Raw genomic sequence first — 15,429 nt, 5'->3', positions numbered from 1 at the left:
GATTTTTTTAAAACCTGATAACACTGAGTATGTGGGGGAAGCGCTGCTGGCCTAGCGGAAAGCAATTCGGAGGTCGCGGGTTCTAACCCCGGCTCGTACCAATGATTTTTCGAACTTTTGTACGAAATAGCATTTGATACCTACCTATTTATACACCGATACCTATTTTTCGGTGAAAGAAAACAATGTGAGGAAACCGGACTAATCCAAATAAGTTTACTCTCTGGGTTGGAAGGTCAGGGCAGTCGCTTTCGTAAAAACTAGTGCGCATGCCAATTCTGGGATTAGTTGCCAAGCGGAGATTGAATATCTGGGAGACCGACCAAAGCTTACAAAACATAAAAACTCAAAAATGCGCGTTTTCTCATAGACCTAGCTAAGAGATCAAACACCTTATAGCAAATTTCATCGAAATCGTTAGAGCCGTTTCTGATACCATCCAAATATATAAATAAATAATTATATATCTAATAATTGCTCGTTTAAAGGTAAGATAACACAAAGGAGAAACAAAAAGAAATTACCTACTCGCACCAGTCTTGAACCCCAATCCTCTTGCACGTATTTCCACGAACATACCGTTACGCTATTGCAACATACTTACGTTGTGTGAAATTGTCTACTACAAGGATCACGGAAACACTGTTTGCATGTGTGAGTAATAGTAGGAAAAAGCGTGACAGCAACACTCCGTCGAATTAAAAAGGTGGTTTTTGCACAATGAAGTATTCAATGTTTATTTTAATAGTTCAATATTTACTTAAAGAGTGCGCGAAACATACTTTTAAGTATACAAATACCAAGACCATTTCACAAAAAAATCAAATCTGAAATTTTGCAAAAGTGGTGCCATCTAGCGAGAGCTAAGTTTTGAGTAACCTAGGCGAACCACCTTAATTTTATTTCTTAATCAGTTTTGGGTTATAAAATTACTAATATTTCATTTGTCAAAAATATTTTGATAAAATATTAAATAAATATTTGCCGATTTCGTTGAAGAAATGTGACGTCACACCAGGGGGGAGGGGTTTGCCAAATGTGACCAAGTGTAACAAGGAGGGGGGAGGGGTAAAAAAACCTAGAAATTCGTGTGACGTAATTAATGGATGTCCCCTAATTGGGATTTTTTATGATATTTCTACTCAGAATCACGAGCTCTTTCTATCCTAATAGGAGAAAAAAAGTGTCCCAAGGTTTTTTTCCCATCCGTTACCATTTTTTCATAGACTTAGTATGGCGGTTTCGGAATGGAAAGATCGAAAAATGTATGGAAATCTTGGGATACTTTTTTTTCTCCTATTAGGATCAAAAGAGCTCATGATTCTGTGTAGAAATAATATAAAAAATCCCAATTTTGAAAAAAATAGTGTAGGGGACAACTTTAAATAAAACCGGGCAAGTGCGAGTCGGACTCGCGCACGAAGGGTTCCGTACCAAAAAGCAAAAAAAAAACAAAAAAAAGCAAAAAAAAAACGGTCACCCATCCAAGTACTGACCACTCCCGACGTTGCTTAACTTTGGTCAAAAATCACGTTTGTTGTATGGGAGCCCCATTTAAATCTTTATTTTATTCTGTTTTTAGTATTTGTTATTATAGCGGCAACAGAAATACATCATCTGTGAAAATTTCAACTGTCTAGCTATCACGGTTCGTGAGATACAGCCTGGTGACAGACGGACGGACGGACAGCGAAGTCTTAGTAATAGGGTCCCGTTTTACCCTTTGGGTACGGAACCCTAAAAAGGTTTTTTCCCATTCCGTTACCATTTTTTCATAGACTTTGTATTGCTTCGGAATAGAAAGATCGAAAAATGTATGGAAATCTTGGGATACTTTTTTTTCTCCTATTAGGATCAAAAGAGCTCATGATTCTGAGTAGAAATCATATAAAAAATCCCAATTTTGAAAAAAAAGTGTAGGGGACACTTTTAAATAAAATGGCCCATCTTTGACGTCGACTGTACAGTCACCTGCAATAATACGTTACTCTTCGAAGGCCGCAAAAATATGTGACACGCTCTTATAGCTCTACAAACAAGATCGTGTCAGATATTTTTGCGGCCTTCGTTGTGTAACATAATATTGCAGGTGACTGTACATCCTAGTGTGGGACGTGAACTTACCAACTGGACCGACGTTCGGGAAACTGTGGCGGTAACTCCTTATCTGTGAACAATAAGGAGGGATGAAGTTACGTTAATCCTCATTCCACCGTCCCCATTCTACCATCGGACTTTTAGACGCACGGCCGGTTTCCATCCTTACTTGGTAGATATTCCACCAATTCGCACGAAGCGCTTTGCTTCTACTTTCCTTATGCGCACTGCCAAGGAATGGAATTCCTTGCCGGCGTCTATATTTCCGTGTTCTTATAACCCGGCAACCTTCAAATCAAGAGTGAACAGGCACCTTCTGGGCGAGCTCGCTCCATCGTAGGCCACGTCTACGCCTCGGCTAGTCTGTGGCCATGAGTAAGCCCATTCATAATTAAAAAAAAACCAATATCTAAGATAAGCTTTCTAAACTGATTATTTTCTGTGCCAGGCGTGGCTCACTCCGCGATTTCGCCGCTTTGCTACAGGTAGCTAAAAGCACATCCGTTCCACACCAATTTTGGGGAAAGCCATAAGCCGCGCGTGGCGCTGTCGCCACCTAGCGGCCATATCTGTGCTGATCTGAACTGAGTGAGTCTTCTGTACCTAGTACATACTATTATTTATTCTGTGACTTTGCTAAGATACTATGGAAACGGATTATATCGTGTCTTAATGAATTTGTAATACATCCCAACGTTTCGATCCTTTTACTCCGTTCGCGAACAACGGGTGACTGTGGAAAAACTACCCACATACAAAATGTAATGAATGAATTAAAAACCGGGCAGGTGCGAGTCGGACTCGCGCACGAAGGGTTCCGTACCATAATGCAAAAAAACAAACAAAAAAAAGCAAAAAAAAAAACGGTCACCCATCCAAGTACTGACCACTCCCGACGTTGCTTAACTTTGATCAAAAATCACGTTTGTTGTATGGGAGCCCCATTTAAATCTTTATTTTATTCTGTTTTTAGTATTTGTTGTTATAGCGGCAACAGAAATAAATCATCTGTGAAAATTTCAACTGTCTAGCTATCACGGTTCGTGAGATACAGCCTGGTGACAGACAGACGGACGGACAGCGAAGTCTTAGTAATAGGGTCCCGTTTTACCCTTTGGGTACGGAACCCTAAAAACTATATACATATTTTGAGGCTGGTTTATACAATACATGCAGATCAATATTTTAGTTTTAGTTTATCTCGAACGTAATAACTCCTCGGCCGATTCGGCCACGGCGACTGCTATCAACTCCGTTGCTTTCTCTGGTGAGCTGGCAAGTGGCTGACGTATCTTATTACTTAAGGTTCGCGAACATTGCGGGCATGTGAGCACACCATTTGTGTAATTATAATGTAGTAGTAGTAGTAGTAGTAGTAGTAGTAGTAGTAGTAGTAGTAGTAGTAGTAGTAGTAGTAGTAAACTCTTTATTGTACACAAAGACATATTAAAAATAACATACAATTAGCAAGAAGTACAAAGGCGAACTTATCCCTTTGAGGGATCTCTTCCAGTTAACCTTTGAGTAGATGAGAGGAGAGAGTGAAAAGAGGGTGACAAATGCAGCAAAATGTACAACAAGGTACCAGAAAGATAAAAGGATAATTACATACAAAATTTATAGGATAAACATACATATATTACACAAAGAGGAATGGGGGAAATACACTAAAAATTGGAAAGAATTAGAACGATATAAAGCAACTATACAATAGAAATATAGACAAATTAATCAGTCAAATCAGATAACCATAGCTTCTTTAACCTCTCCTTGAACGACGCAACCGATTGTGCCCGCCTGAGCGACACAGTGTATAATGTGTGTAATGTGGTCTGGCTTTTACATGGTCGCGCTTGGCATCCAGCTCTAAGCGCCGTCGCGATTCAAAGTCGGTAACGTTGGCATTTATTGCTGCCCGCCAATCATACATCATAACCTCATCATAATCTCGAACATACAGACATAGACATAAGGACACGGCGGCACAGAATAAATAATAGTACTAGGTACAGAAGGTCTACTATGTAACAAAACGTGTCTATTATCCGATATGACGGCTAGGTGGCGCAAGCGCGAGCAGGCGTCCGTTCCGTAGCGGTGCGCGGCAACCGCTACTGCTAGACACCAACATTGGTGTGGGCCGCATGTACTTGTAGCGACGCGACGAAATCGCGGAGTGAGCCACGCCTGGCCGAGGGGGACTTTGTTTTATAAAGTGAAGTATAGTTTAACCGCTATAAGTATAGTAAAACCGCTCGTACCACGTGCCACAACCACCTGTATAAAAAGTACAGTACTTCGGTTACTGAGTGCCGGCGAGTCGAACACTAGACAACCAGTCTAAAATGTGTCATCGAGATGCGTAACAAAGGCGCGTTATCGGAGAGGGCACCTACACTGGTTTTTTGAGCGTTGGACTAGCCCGCGCTCAGGTGCCAAATAGAATAATTAAGACCCTTTTTTGCTGGTAAGTAGCACGTGCGGTTTTACTTAACAATAGACAATAGGATTAGCCGCCGGGCTCTATTAGAAAGCTACGAACTATACTCACCTAAATCAGGATAGAGTCGGGAAGTAGGCTCTTCCTCGCTTTGCTTGTCCTTATCGTTCCATGGAGCCTTTGGAGAACTGAGCCTGTAAATATAACCTAAAATTAAAACGTCATGTCACAATCTACCGGGTGTCGCCTGTAACACGAGCAAATAATTAAAACATAGATTGTACTCCTCAAACGATGTCACTTTTGTTCAACAACTTTTAAAAATTATGAAGTATTTAGAGTCCCTATTTTTCATACAAAATAAATATTATCTTCAATGGACGCCATCGCCACGCCATATCATTGTGATTGACGTTACTTGTCATGCCTTTAACATAACAAAATTCGCAATACATTGCGTCTTAGTTAGAATAAACTTTAAAGTGTATCAAAAATCAAACTAAAAGTTATTTTTAAAAATTGCTGAACAAATGTTGGTCAGTATGAGGAGTACAGCCTACAGTTTAATTTTTTGCTCATATTACAGGCCACACCCGGTATAAAAGATAGGACAAAGATAAAAAATAGTTTATTCAAGTAGGTATATTACAATGCGCCTATGAATGTCAAATAAAACTATACTGGCTCCAACCCTACACCTCTGCCTCGAGAAGATTTAAATCACACCTCAATTGGAGGAGGGTATCCCAATACGGGACCGGCAACAAACTCGGCGGGACACATCTTTTCAAAACATTATTACATCTTATAATTAACATGCATTACGAGTAAATAAGATTTTTATTCTTTATTATAAAACAATACAGTCATTCGACGAAGCCGTCTAGACAGGGCAATCGTGCGCGTTGCGAGGGGTGGGTCGCGCGCACCCGAGCTGCATACATCGCCATCGCCATTGTTAGTAGCTCGGTACGGCTTACTTAGCGTGTCTTATTTAAAATGTTTGTAATTATTGGGCAGATGTCTAAGTCTGTGACAACCCTACTGTGCTCTTGTGCGGTCCACTGTTACTTTTTACACTATGCTCATGTTTTGGTTAAATAATATATCTTCTTCTTCCTCGCGTTATCCCGGCATTGCCACGGCTCATGGGAGCTTGGGGTCCGCTTGACAACTAATCCCATGATTTGACGTAGGCATTAGTCGTAGGCGTAGTTTGGTTAATATATATGTCGCAGACCGTCATAATGAATGTATGACGGCTGCGTTTGATGGAATGTCAACTATTGAAATAGTCTATGCTTGAGTGTGTTTGACTGCGATACAGTGACTTTTATTTGAATGACCCCAACAGCTTCTTTAATGGATTGGTTCCTGGCTGATTCTGAGGACAGCCCGAAATGAGATGACATCCTGAGTGGAACAGTCAGTCAAATTTGTATTGGAAAAGTGTCGCAGACAACCTCGCTGCATTCCTACAATTAATTATTTATGAATTCTATCGTTTTAGCTGTGCCGTTCATGGATTACCATTAATTTATCTACTCCTCGTTATATACGCTATATACAGGGTGATCAATCCAAATGGGTCAGTATGGAGAAGTCGGAAACTATGAGAGATAGCGAAATCTGTTCTTAGGAACCATGGCTTCGATTTTAGATTTAATAATAATGGCATTCAATTTTTTTTTAAATCTATCATACATAACCGGGATTCGAACCTGGTCAATATTCTTGTTGTTTGTTTGTATGGCAACTTTTAAACGATGCGTGATAGGTGGGGGGTGCTCGACCAAATATCATAGAGGGCCCCGAGACAAAAGAAACTACATTAAAAAAAATTCAAAATGGCCGACTATTTTTTAATTTTTTCAAGTTGGTCCGAGCGCGCTGAGATTTGGCATGTGGCGAGCCTGGAGGCCCAAGATTACCATGTCAAAAAAAATTTTTGGAAAAATCCATAATGGCGGCGGACACGGGCAAAGTCAAATTTCCAAGTAGGTTAAGCGAGCCCGAAGGGCGAGCTCCAGGCCGGGAGACCGAAGGCCGACCCCGGCGGAGGGCCGAAGGCCCGGAGCCTCCACCCCGACTCCCAAAACCCCCCCCCCCCCCAAACCCCCAGGCTCGCCGCATGCCAAATCTCAGCGCGCTCGAACCAACTTGAAAAAATAAAATAAAAAGTCGGCCATTTTGAATTTTTTTAATGTAGTTTGTTTTGTCTCGGGGCCCTCTATGATATTTGGTCGAGCACCCTCCACCTATCACGCATCGTTTAAAAGTTGCCATACAAACAAACAACAAGAATATTGACCAGGTTCGAATCCCGGTTATGTATGATAGATTTAAAAAAAAATTGAATGCCATTATTATTAAATCTAAAATCGAAGCCATGGTTCCTAAGAACAGATTTCGCTATCTCTTATAGTTTCTGACTTCTCCATACTGACCCATTTGGATTGATCACCCTGTATACAAAAAATGTTAACACTATGTTAATGTGATAAAGATTAGCAACTTACCAACTGGCATGTTTCTCTGAACTGAGTTCTATATCTGAAACAAATTTAAAGAATTTAGATTAAACTTTTTGGCAAAAATTTCATTTTTGGTACAAGCTTTTATCGCTGACTGTACTTTTCTTACGACAGACAATTCTAAAAACCCCTAACACAATTAGGTTGCGTTGTTTCATCACAGAGTTGCTATGGCCACCTCCTGTCTCCATCATCAGATCAGCTCGATGGTACCATAATATTGCATTATCATCTGATTTATACATGCATGCAAAATTTCAGCTCAATCGGAAATCGGGAAGTGGATCAAATTTAACTTGCAAGATTTGATTACGCACAGACAACGGGACAAGTGAAACTAAATAGCACTAGCATTGCATAGCAGCATAGTTATAGCTGTTGGTTCTCCATGTAAATAAAAAAATAAATAAAAGCTTCAAAACAGTTATGGCCGCCTACTATGGATATGTTGAATCTGTATTAAGATATGGCTTGATTCTTTGGGGCAATAGTCGTGACATCCAAAGAGCTTTTGTTGCCCAAAAAAGATGTATTCGTGCTATGTGTGGAGTTAGCCCGTTGGAAACTTGTAAACCTTTATTCTTTAAATTGGGTATACTACCTCTTGCATGTTTATATATTGAAGAAGTGTCTAAATTTGTAAGAAAGCACAGAACACTTTTTAAAACTGCTAGTGATTTATATCCACGGAACACAAGAAACGGTAGCCGACTTGTGGTGGACAAACAACAAAAAACAAGCCGATTTAGGAAGAATTGTACGGTGATGTGTGTAAACATTTACAATAAAATACCACAACAGCTCAAAGAAGTGCCCGATGGCCAATTTAATAAAAAAATGCGTGAGTGGCTTTTAGAACGCAGATTTTATAAATTAAATGATTTCTTGCAAAATTAATGTAAATTATAATTATTTGAATGTAATGTTAGAAAAATATTATTTGGGTAAATAATTTTATTTAATATTTTAGTAAAGTTTCAATTGAAATTGTACATATGTAAATAATTGTGAATATTTTGCATGCTATAGATTATGGCTAATTAAGGAATGTGCATAAAAATATTGTAATAACACCTGTAAACTAACCCTTATTATAGCAAAATAAATTGATTGATTGATTGAAAATTAAGCTCACTGTTATTATTGCTGAGGCTCCGTCGTCCGTCCGGGTCCCCGTTAGAGGTCACCTCCGTCCGTTCTTTCTCCGTCTGGGTCGGCACGTCTCTGTGGTTCTGCTCGTCCGAAGATCTGCGAAAAATGATTTCATTGTTTATATGTATAAAAAGTTTTAGGCAAAAAATTCATTTTTGGTACAAACTTTTATAGCTGACTGTACTTTTCTTTCCGATGAAATTTGCTATATGGGGGTTTTCGGGGGCGATAAATCGATCTGGCTAGGTTTTATCTCTAGGAAAACGTGCATTTTTGAGTTTTTATATGTTTTCCGAGCAGAACTCGGTCTCCCATATATTATTTATTTATGTTAGGACCACAGACATCCTCGAGACTGAGCATAGTAGCTCTACCCCCTCTGCGACAAATATACGGTAGTTTTACTCCATTTTCGATCAAGTGTCTTTGTGTGACGCCCGTGTCTTTGAACGGACCAATCATGGCACGGGACTCGCTCACCTCGTCCCCCGCTCTCCCGTATTTTTGGCAGCATTGGTTTTGAAATAATTGTTCTAAGCTCGGACTAGAATTTGTTCTTGTCTATGATTAGGACACACATTGGTCTCACCGGAAGATCAGCGCTGACTTTTGGGTTAGCATTTATCCTGAGGCGGGACCATTTCGTGGTAAACTATTTATTTATTTTATGTTTAACTTTCTTTGTTGTTATTTACTTGTATATGTTATAGTTTATCACGAATAAATGAGATGATTTATGATTTATTTACATTGAAAGACAGAACACCCTAAGTAATTAGTTATGACTGCTACCCTATTCTGCTTTCCTCACCCATTCTACATTCGTCACAATCGTCGGTGACTTCCAATGTAGAATGGGTGACGAAAGCAGAATAGGACTAATTTAAGAACTTGACGAAAAACGAATGGGACGACCCAAGACCACGATATATACAAGATACCACGTTTTGCAGTATAGACTAGACATAAAAATTCAAAATCGCTCTCCTTCTTGATTCGACTGGCAAATCATATTACTTTTTGGCAACCGGGTTTTTTAACCTAATTAGACCCCGCTGAATCCGAATTTGCCGGTTGCTCGATCGAAATCTTGACCGGAAATGAGATATTTGACATTAAAGGTCCCTTTTTTTAGTTTTTCGTAAATAACTCTTAAACGGTGGCGCATAGCAAAAAATATTCTATAACATAAGTAATCTACATAAAATTGCCTACAAGAAAGATTCAGTACAATTTTACGCTAGGATCAATATTCAAAGAGATATTAACGCGGGAAATTTAATTATAATCACTTCTAAGGTCCCTTTTTTTAGTTTTCCATAAATAACTCATCGTGGCCGATCTCCTACAAGGTGGACGGATCTCATAAAGTCCACGACGAAATGTTCCCTGACTGAGGCTGCTCGGAGTGCCACAAACAGAGAGAGATGGAGGAGTATCGCAACAGCCACAATAAACATAGAAAAGGACAACCCATAACCACGACCACTCTGACAAGAGTGTACGACTAAGGAGGAGGAAATAACTCATAAACGGTGGCAAATATCAAAAAATGTTGTTAAACGATAATAATGTACGCAAAATTTTGAACCAAACAGATTCAGTACACTTTTCGCAGGGATCAATATTTAAAAAGATAATAAAGAGGGAAAGTTCTAGTATAAGGAATTCTAAGTTTCCGTGTTTTATTTATTCGTTAATAATTTGAAAAGTATGACTCATAGCAAAAAAACTCTTATACGTAAATAAAAAACATAAAATTTCCTACAAGAAACATGTAGAACACTTTTCGCTAGGATCAATATTTAAAAAGACAAAGCAGCGGGTAAGTTATAAATAATCAATTTTAAAGTCCCTGTTTCGTTTTTTGTAAGTAACTCGTAAACGGTGTCCCATAGCAAAATAGGTTTTCAAGAATAAATTATCTACATAAAATTTCCTCCAAAAAATATCTGGAACACTTTTCTCTAGGATCAATATTTAAAGCGATATTAAAGGAAGAAAGTTAATTACAATCAGTTCACAGGTCACTTTTTTTTTGTATTTCGTAAATAACTCGCAAACGGTGGCCCGTTGCAAAACAATATTATACATAAACATTAAACATTAAATTGTCCACAAAAATGGTTCTGTACACTTTTTCGCTACGATCAATATTTAAAGAGGTATTAAAGGGGGTAAGTTAATTGTAATCAATTTTCAGGTCCCTATTTTTAGGTTTTCGTAAATGACTCGTAAAATAAGGCTGATAGCAAAATAACTAAAATAAGTTCTTAATGTTCTTGTAAATAAATAATCGGCATAAAATTTTCTACGAAAAACATGTTGAACACTTTTCTCTGGGATCAATATTTGACACGATATTAAAGAAAGAAAGTTCATTACAATCAATTCACATGTCACTTTTTTTTAGTTTTTAGGGTTCCGTACCTCAAAAGGAAAAAACCGGCCAAGCGCGAGTCGGACTCGCGTTGCAAGGGTTCCGTACATTACCCAAATTTCAACAACGTATTTTTTATATGTGAAACGCGAGTGAATTGCCTTTAAAAAAACCCGTAGGGGTCGGATCATAAACTAAGTAATTGGTCCGACTCACGCTTGACTGCATATTTCTAACAAAACTTACAAAATAGTTTTTTTTAATTAAAAAAAAAACTATGTTGTAAGTTTTCGGAGTTTCGGAGATAAAGGGGGGGGGGGCTCTCCGAAACTACTGGGTCTAAAATTTTGAAAAAAAAACATACAAAATAGTTCTTTACCTATAGGTAACAGGAAAACCTATTAGAAATATGTATTCAAGCGCGAGTCGGACATTACTTAGTTTTTGAACCGACCCCAACAGGATTTTAGAATAGGGACCTGGAAATTGATTACAATTAACTTACCCCCTTTAATACCTCTTTAAATATTGATCGTAGCGAAAAAGTGTACAGAACCTTTTTTGTGGACAATTTAATGTTTAATGTTTATGTATAATATTTTTTTGCAACGGGCCACCGTTTGCGAGTTATTTACGAAATACTAAAAAAAAGTGACCTGTGAACTGATTGTAATTAACTTTCTTCCTTAAATATCGCTTTAAATATTGATCCTAGAGAAAAGTGTTCCAGATATTTTTTGGAGTAAATTTTATGGAGGTAATTTATTCTTAAAAACCTATTTTGCTACGGGACATCGTTTAGGAGTTACTTACAAAAAACTAAACAGGGACTTTTAATTGATTATTTATAACTTACCCGCTGCTTTGTCTTTTTAAATATTGATCCTAGCGAAAAGTGTTCTACATGTTTCTTGTAGGAAATTTTATGTTTATTATTTACGTATAAGATTTTTTTGCTATGAGTCATACTTTTCAAATTATTAACGAATAAATAAAACAAGGAAACTTAGAATTCCTCATACTAGAACTTTCCCTCTTTATTATCTTTTTAAATATTGATCCCTGCGAAAAGTGTACTGAATCTGTTTTGTTCAAAATTTTGTGTAGATTATTATCGTTTAACAACATTTTTTGATATTCGCCACCGTTTATGAGTTATTTATGAAAAACTAAAAAAAAGGGACCTTAGAAGTGATTATAATTAAATTTCCCACGTTAATATCTCTTTGAATATTGATCCTAGCGAAAAATTGTACTCACTCTTTCTTGTAGGCAATTTTATGCAGATTACTTATGTTATAGAACATTTTTTGCTATGCGCCACCGTTTAAGAGTTATTTACGAAAAACTAAAAAAAGGGACCTTTAATGTCAAATATCTCACTTCCGGTCAAGATTTCGATCGAGCAACCGGCAAATTCGGATTCAGCGGGGTCTAATTAGGTTAAAAAACCCGGTTGCCAAAAAGTAATATGATTTGCCAGTCGAAATCGATTTTATGAAAAATAAAACCAGACTAGTATACCTGTTTTGTGTTTCTAGTTCCGGTGTGTGGGTGTTCTTGGGTCTCAGTACGAGACGCTTTCTGCTCGGCTTCAGCGTCAGCTGGTCTTCTAAACTCGCGTCGTACTCTTCCAGACCGTCGAACAGAGATTTCTGAAAAAAAAACACACATTGTCGTATATTCATAAATATTAACACATTCAGTGCCGAAAACCAGACTATCGGGTATTTTATGACTTCGTTCCCAGGCCGGACGACCCGGTAGTCGCGATCGTGGTACTGCCTTATATAATTGTAGTGGCCTGGCGCGGACGCCATGTTAAGGGAGGCGACCAGTCGCAGCAGACATATCTCACATAGTACCCAAATAATTTTGGAAACCTAAAATGGGAATTTATGCTCGAGTTACAACAAGATCCCTATAAAGTACGATTCCCATCAAACGGGCGGAGTCGGCGCACATTTGTACAGTTGCAAGTAGTGATCCAAAAGACTCGAGCCTTTGGAGCTCTTTTTTAGGGCTCGCCTCATCTCTTGACGCCTAAAAGGCTAAAATCCTATTTAGCTCTTTAGCCCCCGAGCCTAGTTCTATTTAAGATCCTAGAATCTTGGGGCTAATAACTTATTAAGCCACTAAAAAAGCCTATTTAGCTCTTTAGCCCCCGACCGGCTGGCCGGGCTTAATAAGGTTATTAGCCCAAGAGACTAGGATCTTAAATAGAACTAGGCTCGGGGGCTAAAGAGCTAAATAGGCTTTTAGCATTTTAGGCGTCAAGAGATGAGGCGAGCCCTAAAAAAAGAGCTAAAAGGCTCGAGTCCTTTGGATGACTAGTTGCAAGGCGGTCGGCTCCGGTCGGATGCCATCGCTTCTGCCATACATAATGTATTGACAACCGGTCTGGCATAGTGGGTAGTGACAGTGACCCTGCATGTGAAGCCGATGGTCCTGGGTTCGAATCCCAGTTAGGGCATTTATTTGTGTGATGACACAGATATTTGTTCCTGAGTCATGGTTGTTTTCTATGTATTTATATATATACTAGATGAAAACCCGGCCACGCTCGGGTAAAATAAATAATAATAATAGGTAATACTCATTTTGAATTAAGTAACCTATCTCATCTCAGAAAACTTTAAATCCGTAACATACAATTATAACTCTAAAAATGTACTATTCCGATATATCTAAAAACAAATAATTATGTAATTAAAAAACCTAATCCGCTTTTCTGGTAGCAGTTCGGTTCTGTAAGGGTCGCAGTTCTAACCTAACCTAACCCACTTCTGGTTGCAGTTTGGTTCTATAAGGAATTAAGGATCACAGTTCTAGCCTGACCCACTTTTCTGGTCGCAGATCGGTTCTGTGAAGGCTGCATTTATAACCTAGCCCACTTTCCAATCTCAAAAGAGGGAACTCTTTTGTACCTACCCTTCATGGCACTAAAGTGAAAGTATGGAAATTATGACTGCGATTTCATTCTTTAATATGAATGCCTATCCGTTAATATTCAATTCGTTCACAAAAAAAATAAAAAAAAAACTGGATAAGTGCGAGTCGGATTCACCCACCAAGAACAGAACACTTTTTAGTAAGTATTTCTTGTTATAGCGGCAACAGAAATACATTATGTGTGAAAATTTCAACTGTCTAGCTATCACGGTTCATGAGATACAGCCTGGTGACAGACAGACAGACGGACAGTGGAGTAAACTGAAATAGAGGTTCCGTCACACCAGCGCGTTTTCAGAGCCGGGCCTGAGCGTTTTATATGAAAAAGTGGCGCGCCCCTCTCACGCGCCGCACGCCAAACGCGCCTGTGTGACGGAGCCTTAAATGTCATATACCTACTATTGTAAGAAAAACCGGCCAAGTGCGGTTCGGACTCGCGCACGAAGGGTTCCATACTTTTTAGTATTTGTTGTTATAGCGGCAACAGAAATACATCATCTGTGAAAATTTCAACTGCCTAGGCCTATCACGGTTCATGAGACAGACAGACGGACAATGAAGTACATCTGAAATAAATGTCATATACCTACTAAGAAAAACCGGCCAAGTGCGAGTCGGACTCGCTAATAGGTTCATAGGGTCATATCCAGCCTAGCATTGCATTGGCCCCGCTTAAATATTTTAAGAGTGTAATAGATTTGTAACCGGTCAGCAACGTGAGTCCCTTGGAGAAGCAGAGGTCTAGTCTAAACTCCCACTTACCATCGGCATTAACAGCCTTGTATGCTTATTTGCCACCAACATGTCATATTAAAACATATTAATAAAAATTTACTCGGTCAGCAATGTAAGTCCCTTGGAGAAGCAGAGGTCTCGTCTAAACTCCCACTTACCATCGGCATTAACAGCCTTGTATGCTTGTTTGCCACCAACATGTCATATAAAAACATATTAATAAAAATTTACTCATTTCATCGGTCATATCCAGCCTACCATTGCATTGGCCCCGCTTAAATATTTTAAGAGTGTAATAGATTTGTAACCGGTCAGCAATGTGAGTCCCTTGGAGAAGCAGAGGTCTAGTCTAAACTCCCACTTACCATCGGCATTAACAGCCTTGTATGCTTGTTTGCCACCAACATGTCATATAAAAACATATTAATAAAAATTTACTCATTTCATCGGTCATATCCAGCCTACCATTGCATTGGCCCCGCTTAAATATTTTAAGAGTGTAATAGATTTGTAACCGGTCAGCAATGTGAGTCCCTTGGAGAAGCAGAGGTCTAGTCTAAACTCCCACTTACCATCGGCATTAACAGCCTTGTATGCTTGTTTGCCACCAACATGTCATATTAAAACATATTAATAAAAATTTACTCATTTCATCGGTCATATCCAGCCTAGCATTGCATTGGCCCCGCTTAAATATTTCTTTAATTTGTTTTTAGCATTTGTTGTTATAGCGGCAACAGAAATACATCATTTGTGAAAATTTAAACTGTCTAGTTAATCTAGTTATCATGGTTCATGAGATCTTGAGATACAGCCTGGTGACAGACAGACGGACAGCAGAGTCTTAGTATTTAATAGGGTCCCGTTTTTACCCTTTGGGTATGGAACCCTAAAAAGTGACCAAGGCCTCCAGTGCCCCAGGCTGGAATCAAAGCAGCGTCCTCTGCTATCGCAGCAGGTGCCTGTGCCATTCTGCCACCGGGCCACGGCGGCATAGGTCGAATTTTTGAATACTAAACACAATACTCCCATGGAACGCTTTGAAGTTCAAATCTCGTTACGTTACGATGGCGTTTGCTCGGTGACTATTTTTTATTGTTAACACACACAATACACTATTTAACAGGTTTTTATCACGT

General features: G+C 38.8%; 1 protein-coding gene across 1 annotated transcript in view; it reads right to left on the bottom strand.

Moving 5' to 3' along the window:
- Positions 1–15,429, bottom strand: part of LOC134677461 (nuclear pore complex protein Nup98-Nup96) — a 93,764-nt gene that overhangs the window by 41,999 nt on the left and 36,336 nt on the right. Inside the window, exons 17-21 of the mRNA XM_063535943.1 lie at positions 12,128–12,258; positions 8,207–8,319; positions 7,057–7,090; positions 4,649–4,731; positions 2,125–2,167 (exon numbers count right to left, since the gene is read on the bottom strand). Of these exons, the coding sequence (XP_063392013.1) occupies positions 2,125–2,167; positions 4,649–4,731; positions 7,057–7,090; positions 8,207–8,319; positions 12,128–12,258 (404 nt within the window). The remainder of the gene's footprint in view (positions 1–2,124; positions 2,168–4,648; positions 4,732–7,056; positions 7,091–8,206; positions 8,320–12,127; positions 12,259–15,429) is intronic.

Source organism: Cydia fagiglandana, chromosome 26, assembly GCF_963556715.1.
Source record: "Cydia fagiglandana chromosome 26, ilCydFagi1.1, whole genome shotgun sequence".
NCBI classification, from domain to species: Eukaryota; Metazoa; Arthropoda; class Insecta; order Lepidoptera; family Tortricidae; genus Cydia; species Cydia fagiglandana.
Note: the sequence above shows the minus strand (reverse complement) of the source record. Positions and strands in the feature narration are given on the sequence as shown.